Here is a 19177-nt window from a genome sequence, read left to right on the forward strand (position 1 = left end):
ACTCCCATGCCAGCATAAGGAGTGGTGGAGGAAGCCACTCGGGTGACATAGGGGCACACCGTGGGGCCTCCGGAGTCTGCCTGCCTCCTCCCACTCAGCCGCCCTACAGCTGGGGGGAGGCAGCGGGCAACCATTTGGGCAGCGCGGAGCCTGCAGTGCTCCCAAGCCACCCTGTCTCTCCCAAGAGAGACACATGGCTCGGGCACGCTCCAGGCCTGCAGTGAGTGCCACCCGGCATTTTGTCACCCCCCTCAGTGGTGACACCCACCGCATCCCCCTTCCTCCGCCCCCGAGCATAAATCATCCACCAGGATAAAAAGAAAAGACAGGCCAGACACCTGACTGGAGCTGAGCCAATTAATATAATCCAAAATGACACTTTCCAATATTATACTCAGGAATGAAACCTGAGTAATTGAACAATGGTTATCCAAGATCAAAAGATCAAAATTTGATTTTCTTTAAAATATATCTAATCATTGCTTTTTAAAAAAAGCAGTAGGGACAATACCCTCCCACCAGAGAAACATTATCCACTGCTGAGGTGCAGAAGTCAAGCCTTACTGTAAAAGGCAGGTGTGAAATCAATCAAATAAATTGATAAAATAAACTAAGCCCATAGCTGGCAAATTTAATTACCTAGGAAGGGTAAGGATCCACAGAACAGGTGACAGTTCTCAAACATGCAAGAGGAGTTTTCCACATCATTGGGCAGAACGAACTGAAACAGATCCAAGGCAACGTGTTCCTACATTGCACCCATGACTGAGATAATTAAGACTCAGACTCCCCCTGCTTGGATTGTGCAAAGCTGAGAAATGGATAGCTTTACTTCACAGCATTGAGGTGCTTCTAGACAGGAGCTTAATATTGCAAATTGGCCATTAAGATATTGCAAAAAGGGACAATGGCAGTAGACATTCTTTTCTTTCATTTTCTTTTTTAAATAAGACTAATTGGATTTTCATTGAAAGGGAAAATCTAGATTAAATAAAGTGGCAGAATTGGGCACCTTTTTTTTTTTTTGACACTAACAACCCTTTCAAGACACTTAGGTGATGCCAAAAGCCAGGGCTGGCCCAATACATTTCAGCACCTGAGGCAAATCACAAAATGATTCCTCCTCCCCACCAGGGAAAAAGGAGCGAGTGAACATCTACATCATGAACAGAGGGGGAATAAAGATCAACATCCGGATCTGTTGCCACTGTGGATCTTGCTGTCTGAGGCAGTTGCTTCACCTCACCTCCTGAGTGGGCTAGCTCTGCCTACAGCTTCCCTTCTGCCTTTAAATTTATTCTGAAAGCTTATATTTCCTGTTAGGCTTAATCTTCAAGTTATCATCTTTAGTGGAATTGAAGTTGAAGCACATGTAAGTGCAATGCATTTTCTCACACCCATCTCTTGTTTGATACCCCGCTTTGCCTCTTCTGCTCCTCTGCTCTCTGTTGTGGGTTAACATTGCCTGCACCTCAACTCAGGGGCGGAGGAAGGGGGGTGAAGTCATCCTGGGTGTCATCACTGAGGGGTGTGTGTGACAAAATGCCGGGCAGCACTCACTGCGAGGCCTTCAGCACACCCGAGCCATGTGACTCTCCTGGGAGAGACTCAGTGGCTTGGGTGACCATAGGCTCCATGCTGCCCAAACGGTCCGCCCACTGCCCCCCCCAGCTGTAGGGCAGGCAGTGGGAGGAGGCAGGCAGACTCTGGAGGCCCCATGGTGAGTCCCCGCCCCTATGGCTGGCTCGCCCCGCCCCTGGGTGTGCTACCCTAGGAATCCGAGTGGCTTCCTCCACCGCTGCCTCATCTCCCTTTTCTCTCTCCTAGTCTTCCCTTGTTAGGGCCAAAACAGATGTGATGCAGGAGATCGAGGGTCAGATTACCTTTTAAAAAAACAAAAAAAACACACATTGAAGCAGCGGCAAGAGACTTCAGTTTGAATGGAGCAACAGCACTGGAGAGACAGGTGCATAACGCTTTTCCAAGAAGCAGAAGGGGGGGGGGGAGAGACTGCTTGACAGTTCTCAGACTGTTTCTTTATCAACAGAAGGCTGTGCTTTTATATATGCAGGCCCTTTTCAAGTTTGCTTTGGTGAGCTGCAGCATGACTGCTTTCCCAAGCAGTTTTTGCTCGGGAATCAATGTACAAAAAAAAAAAAAAAATGCCTTCAAAAACAACCCCACCCCAAATATATTGGGAACTACCAACCTGTGCAACAGTCTTGGTGTGCATGTCTTTATCCCTTGTCTTCCCCTTGTCACTTCCCTCAATATCAATTACATATATGTACATCTACTTGAAAGATGCTGTTAGCGTGCTGGACAAAAATGTAGGTACCAATATAATTCCTGCATCCCCCTTGTTCCTCCATGCTGCTAATTTTGGGGAGGGGATATTTAGAGCAAGAAAATAGCCTGGGGCAAAGGGTCATGCAGCTCATCCCTAAAGGGCTGTTACTCCAAACAAAATCAAAGTCTCTTGCAGGTATTTTTTCTTTGTCTGTCTGTCTGTCTTTTTTGTAAAAGGAAAGGCCAGGATTTTTCCAGTGGCTCATCTGCTTTGTTCCTTATGTTTGAAAACAGAAGCCTGCCATCCACCAAGTCAGACCATTCACCCATTGAGGTCACTGGCAGCAGCTTTCCAGCAAAAGTTATTCCTAGCCCTTCCTGGGAACACCAGGGATTGAACCTGGGAACTTTCTGTGTGCAAAGCATGTACTCTGCCACTGAGCGATGGCCCTTTCCAAAGATCCTTGAAGCAGCGATTCTCTACTTACGTGGGGATCACTTTCCGGGTCCCAGTGTGCATAAGTGAAATGCACATAAGTAGGGAGCCCAGCCTAGTAAATATAGCTTCCCACCCAACAGCTGTTGAGCAGGGAAGTGTCAAGATGCTACTGGCAGCTCCCGGCTGGTTGCCCAAGAAAGTATAATTACCGTCCTTTTTTATTTCAGTCTTTACAGAGAGAGGCTATAGAACCCAGCTTCTTGGATATAATGGCATTGTCGCAAGTGAATCTCCCCCTCCCCATCTCTCCCATTTCCTCATTAGTCATTCTCATCATCTTCTCTACAGGTGCTGCTACATGCCCTCTGTCTTTGAGCTCTTTATTCTCCTACTTTTAAGGTTCACTGGGTTCTGGGAGATGGAGGGTCTGGAATGCTTTCTAGCAACAACATTTCAGCTGGGTGTTGTCCTGGCTCTCCCATGATTTCCCAGCTTTCCCCCTCATCTGCCTCTGAGCTGCTACATCCCTCAAACCCCTGTTGTAAATCTATACTGTCTTACCTTTCCTCCTCCCTGGAAGGGTCAGGATGGGGAGATGGTCTCCACCATTCCTTCTCTACCCAGTCCCTGTCAGGTAGCATGTTAGCAGTGAGAGCTCCTGTGTGCCATTTTGGAGTCCTTAGAGTCTTTTTTTTTCTGGACATCAGGCTCAGGGGGGGGGTCTCCTTGTGAGCCACGAGGACTTTACAGCTCTCTTCTGTCATTTCAAGTAAGCACTGAATGTCTCAAATAGACATTGTGATAAATGGTAGCGAAAGCTGCTGCACCCTAGCAGAGCCAGCAGAGACACTTTCCTCCTGATGAAGACTGGCCACCAAGGTGACCAAAGCTGTTTCATTCCTGAAACTGGGCCTGTAGCAAACACTGGAAAGGATCCAAGTAATCAGTATCATCTTAGACAGCCTGGAGTTGAGGTGCTACAACTCATCCAAACACCTTGCTTAAAATGGCAGATTGGACAGAGATCTTAAATTATCCACAAGGGTGGGAATCTAATGATGTATTTTTCCTCAACAGAGACCCAGTCTTTCAAATCAGATGGTACAACAGCATCCTCATTGACTGTAGGGAGACACAGCTGTGTGCATACTTGGCGTCTGTCCATATTGGTAGAACACATGCTTCTATGAAGGTTTCAGATTCTGGGAAGGGCCATCCCCGGTCAGAATATATAGGACTTTGGTAGTCCAAAGCAGATCCTTATCTTTCACATTTTTAAAGCAAACAAATCTCACAATAAAGATGCATAGTATTCTGTCTCAGATTTAAAACACACCAAGCACTGCTCCAGCTTTTGTCGTAAACTGAATCTTCCCAGATCCATAATAACAACAGATTTACAACACTGTAATCTTAGCTGGGTCAGTACTAGATGCTTCGTCCCCTGACATTTAGATCAGGGGAAATCAGTCAAGGGATTTTGACATTGCTGCTGGCCATCATCCAGGGGGTTTAGTTTTACCATCGTTCTCCAGCACATGCACACCTTCTCCCCACAGAAGCTGCACACATAATCCCATGCTAGGGGACTAGAAAATACAACATGGCAATTCATTTGAACAAGTCCCTCCAGATTTTGTTGCAGTGTTTAAGAAAAACCTTTAATATGGCAGAATGGTTTGTTTCCTTAGCTGGCGTGAAAGTAATTTGCCAGTCCGAAGTGTGTGTGTGTGTGTGTGTGTGTGTGTGTGTGTGTGTATGTGTATTGTTAAAGAAGAAATTGCTATGGAAGAACAAATTGTAAACCAAATAAAATGGACAATGTGGAAACAGATGGAAAGTGTTACAATGGAAGAACAAAACCTGCAAGATAAGTAGCCAAGTAATTTAGCAATGGGGTGTGCAATTCCCAAAACGAATCGCTACAGTTGCTGTGGCACTTAAGGCAAGAGTGCTTTATTAGATAGGTGTTTAATATAAGAGCACATCCAACACACAGCTCAGGGTGTATAGATTCTCTCATTCTGCACATTTCAGTCCAGTCATTTTTTCTTATCAACCTATCATTATTTTAAGCTCACCCTTCAACCAAAGTTCCCAGGGTGCTGAACAATTTATATTAAAATGCAAAAAAAGATATCAGCATTTTAACCCGAGAACTATGATAATACAGAAAAGACCAACAGCAGGACAACATACCAGTATAGTCACAAAGCAACCACAGATCATATTGTGACCTTCCAAGGGTCAGGCTGAGCAACTGGCAGCAAAATGATAAGAACAAGGGATAAGGGAAAGGTAAAGGTACCGCTGCCCGAACGGGCCAGTCTTGACAGACTCTGGGGTTTGTGCGCCCATCTCACATCTATAGGCCGGGGGCCAGCGCTGTCCGCAGACACTTCCGGGTCATGTGGCCAGCGTGACAAAGCTGCATCTGGCGAACCAGCGCAGCACACGGAACGCCATTTACCTTCCCGCTGGTAAGCGGTACCTATTTATCTACTTGCACCCGGGGGTGCTTTCGAACTGCTAGGTTGGCAGGCGCTGGGACCGAGCAGTGGGAGCGCACCCCGCCGCGGGGATTCGAACCGCCAGCCTTTCGATTGGCAAGCCCTAGGCGCTGAGGCTTTTACCCACAGCGCCACCCGCGTCCCAAGAACAAGGGATATATATACTGTATATATATTCCAATCAGGAGGGAATTACAATATTAGGGTGCCAAGTCTGAGAAGGCCCTGCTATGTGTCACCACGGCATGAGCTGTGGTTAAAGTTGGCATCAGCAGGGCTGCCCCAGCAGATCTCAATACACAGATTGGCATATATGGGGAGAGAAGCTCCTTCAATTACCAGGAATTTGTGTAAGTGTGCAGGAGCTGGATTCACACTGCATTGGACCACTGTTTCCACACAAGAGCATCTAACACAATTGAAGTGCCACAGTTTTCACATTTCAGGTTGTCACAGGAATTCCTTCTCTAAAGCCAGGTATACAAGAAGCTGCTTTGTGGGGCAATCTAAGGCTAAGTTCAAGACTGCAAACTCCATCTTTCTTCAGAACACCAGTCTATTTTTATTTACAACATTTTAGTTTAGCCAGAAGAATAGATACTATTTCTGATCTTGCAATAAACAAAATCAAACTTTTGAGAAGCATTTACTGTATCTGTATACTGCTTAACGCCAAAATAGGCCTCTTAGTGGTGTACAAGCATAAAACCCAATGACACAAGCATCAAAACACAAATATTCATAATTAAATTATGCAACAAAACATAGGAGGTAGCCCTGCTTTGTTAGGGGGTTCTTCTGATTCATTCTGCAGAGTGGGGCCCCGATCTTCCACCCCACAGATCTGCCCTGGTGGCACCACTGCCCACCATTGTATAAGCTTTTACCCTTATGCTCTTTAAGTAAATTCTTCAGAGACTGGGCAACACACAGCTAAAGAGATTTGTAAAGAAACAAGGTGTGTGTGTGTGCATGGGTATATGCAGAGGCGGAGCTAGCTGCTCTGGCACCTGGAGTGGTGCACATGCTGTGCACTGGGAGGCGGGGCTAGCCGCCCGCATGGTGGGGCGAGCATCCCAGGGAGGCGATGTCACCCCCCTCAGGGATGACACCTGGGCGGGCTTCACCCCCTTCCTCTGTCAGTGGGTTTATGCAGACAGAAGCTGGGATTTCAAATCATACTGTTGGGGGCTGGTTCTTGCAGGAGCATTAAGGAAAATGCAAAGCAGGGTAAAATACAACTGGTGCAAGGCTTTAAATAACATTTAAGCAATGTTTTCACACCCACCCAATAAAGAAGGCTTTTTTCAGTCAGTCACAAAACCATGTCTTCCCCCTAGTAAAGGAGGAACTTAACTAAATGCTTTAGCCTTTCAAGACGCTGAAAAGTGGCTTTTAACTAGCCTGAATAAAAACTAGACCAAATAGGATGGCAAATATGGTGGGCTTTTCCACTACATTGTCCCCTCTACACAAACATCTTAACATGTCAGTTGTTCACTAGGCCTGTCTCCTTTCCCATTTAAATTGCCCATCTGCTTACTTGACTGCCAATGCTGAGTTTTTACTACCATGAACACTGCAGAGCCAAAGTTAGATTCTTTTCAACTACACGCATCACTGAAACAATTATCTATAAGCCTCCAGTTGTGAAGCCTTTACAACTGGAAGTGGGAAGAAGAGTCGGTGAATGATTACCGGTAATATATTTTTTTCTCCAGAAGACAACAGCAACCCTGTTTTAAAACATCTTATTGGTGACAGCAGAGAAAGAAAAGCTGCCAGTTAGGAATAGTGAAAACAAAGCAAAACATGATTAGGAAGCAAACTGGTTTTGTTAAAGAATCATTTGGAGATCAAGAATGCTAAAACTGTTAATCAGAGACTTTCCCGGCAGTACCTGAACTTTGATGACCTAGAGGTGTTTTGCTAGCTCCTTTGTGGTTAACTAAAACTTCTCTCTTTGCCAACCCAGAATGAGTTGTGCCATTCCTAAAACATCACCACCAATGACTCAAATGTTTAACTTCACAGGACAACATGAAAGGAAAGCAACACTATTCCAGTTAGCAGAGGTGAGGTGTTTGTCTCTTTTTGAAATTAGATTACAAAAACTAAATATGCGTTCTTAATTCCATTCTGAATAGGATTGTATCCTAATGGTAACATGAGCGGAATGCCACTCTGACCTCAGCTCCCTACATCACTCAATAAGTCTCTCATGGCAGTTGGTTGACCTTCAAGAAAGGCTTAAGCGGAAGCGCCATCTTCCAAAGAACATTGAGGGGGCCCAACACAATGTCGTTGCTCGACATCCTGATGTTGCTTATGCTCCGCCTCAACAATTGGTGTGCCTAGGGGCCTGGCATAGAGTTGTGGGGGGCTGTATTGGGAGGTGGAAACAGGGGTGGGGATGGACAGAAACAGCTTCCATACCAGAAGCTCTGTTCACTCAAGCTGTCCTCACCCAGTTCTCATTGACACACTGTAGCCTTACTTATCACATTCCAGGCCTTTCCTGAAAGGTCCCTTGAACTCCAGGAAAGGCTGCTTGCAGGGCACAGGTACTACGGTGAGGAGAGGAGAGAGAAATCCATGTTGGATATGGAGTCCTTTAGTCTTCTGAAGAGTACATTATATTTTTCACAAACCTGGTGACTTTTGAATGGTTGTGGTCACATGTAGTTGTTCAAAATTATTCATGCTCAAGGGATCTGAGATTTAGCAAGAGTGTGGCACAAGGCTGCAAAACTAACAGAAAGCACAGTGACCAGATGGGTATCTTCCATTAAAAGACAGATAATGTGGGGCCAACTATCTTTAACTTGCAAAAAGTGGAGGGCTGGGAATGGACTGAATGAAATTTTTTTTGGGGGGACAGTGTATTTTCAGAGTGTTTCTGAATACACACTACACAGATTCAACTCAGGGTAAAAAGGTTTGTTTCAGCTGCTTGGAAGCCCCCAATGAGTCTTTTATCATTAAGGAGGTGGAGTCCAAGGTGCCCACAGAATAAATGCAGGCTAGGGAAATACTTGACTTTTGAATAAGTTCAATTTGTGTGGAATGTGAAGAACTGAAGCAAGAACTAAGAAAAGGAAGAGAAGGCATATTTCCTTCCCAAGGATACTTAGAACTTCCAATTACTTCAGAGGCCTTTTAACATGAAAAGGGTACTGTTCTGTGGTTAAGAGGCAGAAAGAGAGTGAGAGGCCTTTCATGGCCTTCTAGTAAATGGTGGTTGCCAGGACTGAAAAGGCTGGCATTTCTTGCTACCTCTAACTGCAGCAAAAGAATTTTCTGTGAAGCCCCACAATGGTTTGATCCCAGGATTTTGCTTCTGTGCCAAGGTACATAGTCTAGGCATAATAAATGTGAATGAATGGAAAGTCCAAGCACTGACAAGTACCCAGATTCTCTCGTTCAGCATATTCACACCGCTCAGCAAGCAGAACAGCTTTGGCAGAAAGAAAGCAGCAAGCATCTCTTAAGCTTTCCCTGGGAGAGCTTGTTTCCTTTGGCAAAAAGGATGCTTGGGGAAGAAAGGAGATGCACTGAAAGTGAATAGTGGTGATTTCGCACTATGCTTTTGCACGTTACTCCCGTGTCTTAAAACATTTGCATAAGAAATGTTTAGTGTGATTTTTGCTTTCAAGTCTGGCCCATGTGTACTATGAATCATAGGATGGCTTGGCAGTACCCATGAGACTCTTCGTTTCTGCTCAAATGCATTCTTTAAAAAAGGCTAACATGGCTATATAGGACTCATTCTGTGGCATGAAGAAAGTATGGCCAGCATCCACTTTTTGGCTCCTGCAACTAAAAATACCCAGGCTGCCCTCATAACGAAGGGCTCATCCATACTTCCTCTTATCTCACGGCTTTCCCCAGGGGAAAACCACTCTTTATCTCTCAATCACAGCAAACAACAATTTGGGGTTTCTCCAAAGTAATGCTTGCTTAAATTTAACACCAAATAAAGGGTTTTCTCTGGGAAAGGAGAGGGCACCCTAAGTGAACCTGCAGCATCTATCTGGACTTAAGAAATAATAACAGCAGCAGTGGCTGAGTTTTCAGTCTGATGCCAGATATATAGATCAGCATTTACCTGCAAATTTACATGAATTGCTTACATAGCACAAGTTTTAGCAGAATCATTGATTCAGGGATTAAGTCCTCCTTCTAACCAATGAATGTTCTTCTGGATGTTGTATTTTACTTGCTGTTGCACCACACCGTAGTGTTATTGCATAAACTGTAATTTGTATGTTTGGTTAAGACAGCGCCACATCATGGATTTTGTAGTCTGCACAAACAATTGTTCTTTTGCATGTGCCTTATTTGTTTGCATGAATTAAACTACTTGCACATAAAACTATAGGTGGTTTGGTGCATCAAGGTAAAATGAAGATTTAATGAAAGCTAGTTTAAAGAAGCACTATTAGTTTGACAATAAGAATTGTCATTTACATAAAGCATCTCTCCCAAATTACAGAATGCAATTAAAGACAAAGATGCCAGAAGGTGAAACTACTCTCTTCAATGAGGAGAGGTACGTTTTTTTCACTTAATGCATGATCTCAGAAGCACAAAAAGAGCATTGCTATTTCTTTTATTGCTTTCTGTGACATGCAAACAGTCCTATGCATTACTCTAGAGTGAATTCTTTCAAAATATGAGATGGAGGCAGGTCACAATCTTGAACTCTCTTACCAGAGATAAACAAGCACCTGAATTTTGTCCCACTGACCTGCCATCAAATCAAATCAATGGATGTGAGGGCGATCTGGCTGCGACATCTGTCACCCCATTGATCGCCAGGGTTGATTCAGCCTGCCACATTTTGACTGGAGACATATGTTCGAACTACTTAAGACTATTATTACAGTAACTTTTAGAGAATTTTTAAAATACTGATTTGTTAGCAAATTCAGTTTACTGTTCCCATTTCTGCCTGCTTGCCTATGTTTTAGCAATGAGGCAATACAGTATTGCTGCAATTTTCAGCTTTTAAAATTTTCAAATTCTAAGTACACTTAAAACTTCTGTAGGCTTGGATGGGACTTCAGATTCCTGTATGTTCCCTGCCTCCTTCACAAAACATGTGGATCTGTGTCTACATGAACTTGTTAGCAGCTATGTGGGGAACAAAGAGGAGAGCAGGAAGCAGAGTAAATTAGAAGACAAAGGGAAACTCCAAAGGGGAACATGAAAAAGCCCTTCCCTGAACACAATGTTTTACAAACTGCCATTATTATTGTGAAATCAGTGCCAACATTTATTCTTCTGATTTGCCCCAGATATAATGTACTTCTGCACACAAGAAGGACAGGAAGTCCTGATAGAATCCTAATAGAATCTCTGTGCTCAAAAGCCATCCATGTACCAGACAAGACTGCCATCTATTATCAGCATGTGTCCATACTTGTCAGCAAGCCTAAGGAGGCTCCCAGACTGTCACTAGTTTCAGGTGGGATTCAAACACATGCTGGCAAATGCAAAATTGTAGTGGATTGGGAGATCTTCCCCAAAAGACTGGACTTTTTGTAATGAGGAAAGTGATGGAAAGAGGCACTATAAAGTGAGGGGTAGCACTTAAAGCACAATAAACTCCAGCTTTGAATCAGGATCAATGCTCATCAAGCAGGTCATCTGGAAGCATCCTGAATCTCATCAAGGAAAGGGTAATGCATCTGTGGGCTATGAACAAGACCAGGCGTCACCTCAAGTTCTTAGAAGATTCAGAACCAGCTGTGTAGGATAACAGATCTAATCCAGATGGAACAATGCCAGATCTGGTCCTTTCCATAAACCTGTCTCAATAAAGACAGGTAATGCTTGCCTCCAAGATTGGGTGGCATATGGTTTGGGAAGCACTGTCCATACCTATTTGCCACTTTTCCCTACAGGCAAAGAGCGCATATTGACAAGAACAGGCATGAAAAGGAATAGCAATTTTTAAACACAGAGTTACATTTTGCTGCATCTTTGCGAATTTACACTATGCCATTTAATGGTACAGGGAGCTCTCAATACATGTATGATACATGTATTAATGTAATACATGTAATAATATGATACATGTATCATAGTATTTTAATATTCTTTTGGAAGCCACCCAGAGTGGCTGGGGAAACCCAGCCAGATGGGCAGGGTATAAATAATAAATTATTATTATTATTATTATACATAACTATCTAAAGATATCAGAATGCAGCTATCCCAACACTAAAGTTCCAGGAATCAAGCTTTTGTTTGATATGAAAGTGTAGCTACATCAAGATCAACACTTGTTTACTGCTGTTAGTAATTTTAGATCATCTTCGCAGATTCAAATGACCACCATGGTTTTAGTGAAGAGGGTACAATTATTAGATTAGGCCAAATTTTAAAATTTCATATTTAGTTTTTGCTCACCAGACCTTCGCTTTAAGTCAGGAATGGGGAATTTGTAGCCCTCCAGGAGTTTTTCAGAAGCTGGAAAACTGAAAGTTATATAATTTAAGCAGGATTTCAGCTCATTTCTAAAAATGGTTGGAATGGCACAAATATGTACAGATTAATTGCTTTATTAGTCCAACCTTGTTTCGTGTGCACATCTGGCTTCTGGACACACACACACACACACACACACACACACTGCCATAGTCTCTCCCTGCTCAGGCCAAGAAAGGCAGGCTTCTTCATCACAGCAATGAGTAAGAAGGTGGGATTCAAACGCATGCTGACAAATGTGACATTACATGGGTCTCCCATTATTGCCACTGCTCTTATGTTCTCACAAAAATGGAATGCATCCAACAGAAATGATAAGAATGGAGAGGCAATCTCAAGATGCTGAAGAGTACTGCACTGTTTATTAGTGCTTTGTGTTCTCAAAAGGTTCCTGCCATCCCTTCCCTTTCTGTAATGTCGAAACTGCAGATCCTCTTGGGCTTAGTTGGCTATAAGAGGAGGGGGGGAAACCTCAGATCAGGACTGGCATTGTCACTTCCCATCTTACTTTGCTACTCAAGAAAACTGTCACTATCATCACATATTTGCTTGCAGACATGGCCAAAGGAGGGGAATGCAGTGACTTTTGCTGTTGCATTTCAGCTGCTATGATCCTAAGCCTGGAGAGCAGGTGGCTGCCATATATTTGTGCTCATTCATGTCTCTTAAGCACCAAAAATGACCCTCAGAATACAAGGGAAGTTAGGTATGGGAAGGGTTCTCTCTGAGACTCCACTGCAATGGCACACTGTTCCAGAAGGGGTAGAGGAGCACCACGTGAACTGTGTTCCTTCCAGCTTGCCCCATAGTTGATTGCTGGGTTGGAGGGTGTGTGGTTGCAATGGGGAGGAAGCTGTTTGGGGGAACTAAAGGAAGCCCCATCTCTCATTGCTAGGGTGGGGAAGGATCTGCTCTCCTCTGCCTCATCAGGGACTTTGAAAGTGAGGATCACGCTGGCTGCTGCCCCTGTAATCCCCACTTTAAAAGGATTTCTTACTCATTGCTGTGATGGAGAAGCCTGCCTTTCTTGGCCTGAGCAGGGAGAGACTATGGCAATGCGTGTGTGTGTGCATGCATGTGCACTCAGACCACGTTGATGCCACCAACTTAGGCCCTCCAAGGGTCACACATTGCTCCATGTGGTCCTTGATGGCAAAAGGCTTATCCACCTCTGTTCTAGGAGAATGTAATGAAAAGTTAGTCATAGGATACTTGTGCTAACAAAATATGATTTTTATCAACTAAGGTTATGGTCTCCCTCTATTCCCATCTGGTGCTGAGTACTGGAGCTATCATTTAGCACAGGGCTGGGGAACCTCAGGCTGGGAGCCTATTTGCCTGGCCCTCAAGACTCTCCAGGCTCTGCTCCAAAGCCTCTTCCTGGAACAGGATGAGGGACATGCAGTTCAGCAAGTGATAGCAAGCGGGACAGCTGTAATTTTGGCCCACAACAAAAGAAAATGTGAGTAAAAAGCAGAAGCTGCTTCCTTTTAATCATAGAATCATAGAATCATAGAAGAGTTGAAAGAGACCACAAGGGCCATCGAGTCCAACCCCCTGCCACCTTCTGTAGAGTCATCTCTTCAGCCTAGCAGCTCACATTTCACAAGGTGACCATTCAGAGGGTCAAAGCTGAACACATATTGTAAATTCTTCAATGATTTTAGCTTGATGTGAAAGTTTTATCAGATTCCCTGGTGGGAAAGTAACTGAGGAGTAATTAACCATGTCACAGTATTATGGTCTAAGCTGGATGAGATGTTGATCAGTGATCCAGCTGCCATTCATACCCAAGTCGAGTTAGAAAGCCAGTTGGTACAACACAACTGGGAACGGTGAAGGAGGGGTGGTGGACTGAGTTTCCCATGCTCCCTAAACAGCTGCTTCTCCCATTCTCATAGCACTAGGACTCAGGTTCATCCAATGAAGCTGAATGTTGAAAGATTCAAGATAAAGTGCTTCTTCACACAGCACCCAGTTATGCTGTGGAATTTGCTTTCACCAGAAGTCATGATGGCCACCAATTTGGATGGCTGTAAAAGACAAATTCATGGAGAATCAGACTATCAATGGCTACTAACCATGATGGGTGTCTTCCATCTCCGTTGTTGGAATGCTATTGTGCTCTGGTCCTGCTTCTGGGTTTCTCATAAGCATCTGGTTGGCCACTGTAAGAACAGGATGCTGGACTTCTTAAGTTCCTATGACTGGTAAAGGTAAAGGGACCCCTGACCGTTAGGTCCAGTAATGGACGACTCTGGGGTCGCGGTGCTCATCTCGCTTTACTGGCCGAGGGAGCCGGCGTACAGCTTCCAGGTCATGTGGCCAGCATGACTAAGCTGTCATGGTCTGGTCTATGGGCGATCAAGGTCCTGGCTGAGGATGTCGGGACTGGGGGCAAGATGGCGCGGTGGGAGCAGGAATGAAAGTCCAGAAGCCAGGGGTCTGAGGGTCAGGAAGCAGGGAGTCATGAAGTCAAGGGTCCAGGGGTCGAGAAGCAAGGAGTCAAGGAGCTGAGGTCCGAGGATCAGGAAGCAAGGAGCCAAACGCAGCAAGGCAGGAAACATGTTGCTGTGGCAAAGAGCCGGAGGGAAATGCTGACCTTATATCCCTTCCTGGCTCTTGCCACCAGGTGCAGTGAGTTACCAAGCAGCCTCACCTAAGAACAAACTTAGGAAGGCCCCAGTCCTGCAAAGCCCTACTGGTCACAGGGCCTGGCTCCTGCATGCACTCCTGACATAAGCTGCTTCTGGCGACCCAAAGCAGAGCACAGAAATGCTGTTTACCTTCCTGCTGGAGTGGTACCTATTTATCTACTTGCACTTTGACGTGCTTTCGAACTGCTAGGTGGGCAGGAGCTATGACTGGTACAGCCATTGTATTTCTAACAAGGTTCTATGTATGCACACAGCTGGACTTGCTTACTAGCAACCAATCCAACCCCAACAGTACATTTTGATGTTCTATGAATGCTTGAGATACAACATACAAATTTGTTAAGAAAGCTAGTTTTTACTTAATATTTCCTTGGAAATACAAAAATACATTCATGAAACATGACTAGATACAATAATATTATGCCATTTCAGAGGTTTTGAATGCTTGGTTTATTCCCTTTAGATACATTGCTTTGAAGACTCTAAAACTTTCTTAATGTAAAAGTGTTTTCCTGTCCAGACATTTGAGTGCAATTAATTTTCTTCTCATAACTTGTTGCGTTTCTTCTGCTCCCAAACTAAATGGTAAAAATTGCTTACATACTAAACCAATCCAAGTCAGGGTTATACATATGGTACACTGTAGTTAAACATTAAATAATCCAGATAATAAAAGTTGTAAATCTGCTGTCTTTCTGTGGCAGAAATTTCTGCCAAGTATTGTCTGACAACTTCTAAATTTGTTCTTTTTTCACTGGAATGCCTGTCTTTGAAATTAGGAAAAGTCAGCCCCTCTGGTGCACCTATTAGTCTCAAAAAATAATTGGCATCGTCTCCCAAAGTCTCAAATTTTCCAATGTAATCATAGTTGATAGTACAAGGATAACAGAGTTGGCTGATCTGTTCCCAGTGAGTGTCCATACCTACTGGCCGATGGGAATCTAACAAATACTGGATGAACTCTTTAAATTTCACTCCTGAGCCCGTTGCCAATGCCACTCTATCTGCATTAAGTCTGTATTTCTTAATAATTGCCTTCCCAAATACAGGGTGGTAGTAGCTGTTTGGATGTTCAAACTTATCTCTGAATGCAGACACTAATCTTTCCATGGGATCCCGTACAAATATAACTTTGGTGTACGTCTTTAAACGCTTGTGTATCCCTTTTAGATTGTAGCTGTCTAGTTTTCTGAGATGCTTTCCATAATGTGCAGCATCATGCGTAATGTTAGCAGCAGAATCAGCAACGCCACTGAGCACCATCAAAACCCGCTTCCAGTTGGAACAACCTGCCTTAGGCACCTCACAGTACAAGACTTTGTGCTTATCTTCCACATAGATTCTGGACACCATGCGCGTAAGGTGAGTCCGGGGTCTGCTTTTGCCAGTGTACCTTTTGCAGAAATCGTAAAGGAAAGATCTTCGTTTCTCTTGCATCTCATCTGTGGTTTTCCAGTGACTGCTTTTGATTAAAGTTTTGTTTAAAGGGCGCAGAACTGGTGGTAAATTCACTTGCCTGAACTGTTTAAGGGCGATTTAATCTTCTGCGACTCTTCAGATAATCCAGTAGTCAAGTAGCCTGGCATCCCTAGAATAGGGTCAGCATCTCCCTGAGAATGTCCAATCTCAATAAGAGCTTTACGTGGCTTGTCAAGCTTTTCACCAGTGACCCAGTTCTTTGGTTTTCTTTCAGGTTCCTCTGAAGAATAGAATCTGAAGTTCTAAGACAGGAAAAAAGAAACCAGAGAACTCTTAGAATGTTCCTCTATTGGGGCCTGCTAAAAATGTTGCTGCATAGAGAGCTGCTTTTCAGAATTCCAGTTGCCCCATTCCTTTCTCTCTCCCCTCCAATTTTCCGTCCCCTGACTGCCCCAACATTCACCCAGCATGTAGAAATTAAGCATGTTTTTTGGGACTCTCACTCCCTTAGGGTTTTGGTTTCTTTAGAAAAAACCGCCAACTACTACTGCAGCCCTTGATGTTTCCAGTGTATGCTTGCACTTCCCTCTTGAGCATGGGTGCTGTCTGCTTTGGCCACATAAGCCAAACAAATAGCACTTGCTTGCTGAAACAGATCTTATCTGCATTGCTAACCACCAGTCAACCTTCATTAACAAAGTAATGAAGTGATGGGTAACGAGTGAAATTTGCTGTAGGAAGGCACTCTAGTATCCTTGTTAGCAGATAAGGAAAATGGCTTCTCAGTATATTTTTTATTGAACAAGTAGTTCTATGTCCTTTAAAGGGGAAAATGAATATTAAGAGATGAGACTTATCTTTTTACAGAAGTTGAGTAACAAGGACTCCTCTCATGCATGGTTCTCAGGGGTTTGCTAGATTTATTTATTTATGAGCAGATTTATAACCCACATATTTCACAAATGCTTGCACAAGGATTTGTGCAGTACTATAATACCAGGTTCTGTGGGACTTCTGCTTTATCTTGCACTAGAGAAACCACATCTTTGGATTCTGCTTAACTTTTCTGATTAAAAAAAGATCTAGGATGTGGTATAAACTATCCTTCCATGACTAGAAGACACCTTTCACATGTGGAAGTGAAGGACACTTTTGGAATCTTTCAACTGATTTTACTGGTGGTTTTATTTGTTTTATTTTGTGCTGCAATTTAGTGGCTTTATATGGCGAACTGCCTACAGGGCTTAGCATGGGTTGAGGTGAAAGCTGAATAAACAAACAGACAAACGAGCTGATTGAAATTGACTAGTGACCAGGAATCTATTTATAACTGCACTTTTCTGAATGTTGTGTAGATTGAATCCCAGGAATCCCTAAATGATACAAATGAACTTCTGCAGCTGAGGATATATACAGGAAATATGCAAATACAGATAACAACACTGATATCACAAACATCTGTAGATCTGAAATTTACCCTCAGTGTATTATGAGTGGAAAACCTTTGAACGATTTCAACAAGAGGGAATGAGATATAAAAAGCCAGGTGATGGCTATTATCCAAGAACTGATTTAAATAAACAAGTCAGCTGGGACCCCTGACCAAAGCTCAAAGTTATCCCTAAGGACATTGTGGAAAGGTAACAGAAAGTGACCAGAGGACTTCTAGTGCAGCTACCTGAGAAAGAGAGTACGCACTTGCAGCAGGAGATGCTGAACCACTATGACAGGAGTGACTTTTGTTGTTGTTGTTTTGTTTGCTAGAGAAGCTAAGCTTCTCAAAAGTGCCTCAGGTAGCTCTCCCCAGGTTCAACTGGCACACACACACACACACACACAGCAGGAGCGCCGTGGAACTGCTCCCTGCTCAGCTCTGGGAGAGAAATTGTCAGTCAGGAAGAAGGCAGCACTAATCAGATGTGGGGTGGAAAGGGAGACAAAAATAAGGGGAAATGGATGTTGCAAGGTGAGGGTTACATTATGTAAAGCACAATTTTTGCTATTTTGTTTCATGGCCCCCATACTTAATATTTCTGTAGTTCCAAAGTCATTAACAATGGTACCAAGTAGTGACTAGTGGCTGGTGATTGTCAGGTACTGAGTAAGGGAGTGCAGAGTGAGGGAAGGACAATCCACGTCAGTCTGTGAGCCATCGGTTGCTGGTCCATGGTGACTCCACCACAGCCCAGCTTGGGTGGGATGCTTCAGGGACCAAATAGGGCACCAGTATCTGTGGGGAATGCTGACCCACCACATCAGATAGCGTGAGAAGCACTGAATATTTTGATGCAAGTAGCATGAATAGTCCCTGTATTATCCTGCTTTTTGTTGAAATTGCAATGGTCTACTGGCTTGTCAATAAATAAATCATCACTACAGTCTCTCTTCCTTTTGTGAACCTGTGTGGTATAGTGGTTACAGTGTCAGACTATGACTTAGGAGACCAGGGTACAACTCCTCACTCAAAACTTTGGGCCTAAACTACCTTGCAGGGTTGTTGTGTTTAAATGAGATGGGGGAGAACCCTGTATACCTTGAGCTTGAGCTCCTTGGAGAAAATAGTGGGATATAAACACATTTAAATAAACAGATAGATAAAATAGGTTTATGTTAAACATAATGGATGGAATTCAATGCTGCACTAATTTGATCATTCTCTCAGTGTTTCCGCATGCCAGAAAGAATGTTCTCCACACACAGAAAAACACCTGGGGTGTTCTGGGAATTCTCCTGACCCCCTAGAGCTAATTTGGTGGGAGGGCACAGAGGAATAGGGGAAAGAAGTCCCATTGCACTAGCAGGATTATTTGTTCTGGCTCCTGCTAGTGCATCTGCTCAGTTGAATCTGGCCCACTAACTGCTGCAATTAGTGAATGAAAACAACTAATGTTTGACCACTGGCAGCCTCCATAAGTGCTTTGTTTTATTGACTCTATTTAGGAAAAGTAGCAAAGAGAAAAATGTAAAGCGCAAAGATCAGCTGATCACCTACTCAAATGGATGCAAGTTAGATATCTTGGAACTTGTTTTCATGTTTTCTGTATAAATTAAAAACCTTGGAAGTAGTGATTTTGTGTCTCCCTGTATTAGCTAATCAGCTTTCAGTGCTCCTAAGCAAGAGTCCCACTTTCACCTTCCAAGCATTCCCTGCAGATGTGACATTCCAGGAAGCAGAGTGTCTATGTGCATTTCTTCTTGCATTCCCTGTACTGCCGAGAAGCTCGGAAAGGTCACTTTACCCTCACAGCAATCTTGTGGAGATGGACAGGGCTTGTGAGACACACAAGAGGGGCCATGACGCCATCAATGGATGCTCCTGGTGCACCCATGCAACACTGGTTTACTGTGCATTATGTTACTCATGTTAT

General features: G+C 43.8%; 1 protein-coding gene across 1 annotated transcript in view; it reads right to left on the reverse strand.

The window, feature by feature from the left end:
* Window positions 1-14725: 14725 nt before the first annotated feature.
* CHST9 (carbohydrate sulfotransferase 9) overlaps window positions 14726-19177 on the reverse strand; it is a 44129-nt gene continuing 39677 nt past the window's right edge. The window contains 2 exon segments of the mRNA XM_082234837.1: window positions 14726-15925; window positions 15928-16111. Of these exon segments, the coding sequence (XP_082090963.1) occupies window positions 15015-15925; window positions 15928-16111 (1095 nt within the window). The 3' untranslated portion in view covers window positions 14726-15014.

Source organism: Podarcis vaucheri (assembly GCF_965113315.1).
Source record: "Podarcis vaucheri genome assembly, chromosome: 8".
Taxonomy (NCBI): Eukaryota; Metazoa; Chordata; class Lepidosauria; order Squamata; family Lacertidae; genus Podarcis; species Podarcis vaucheri.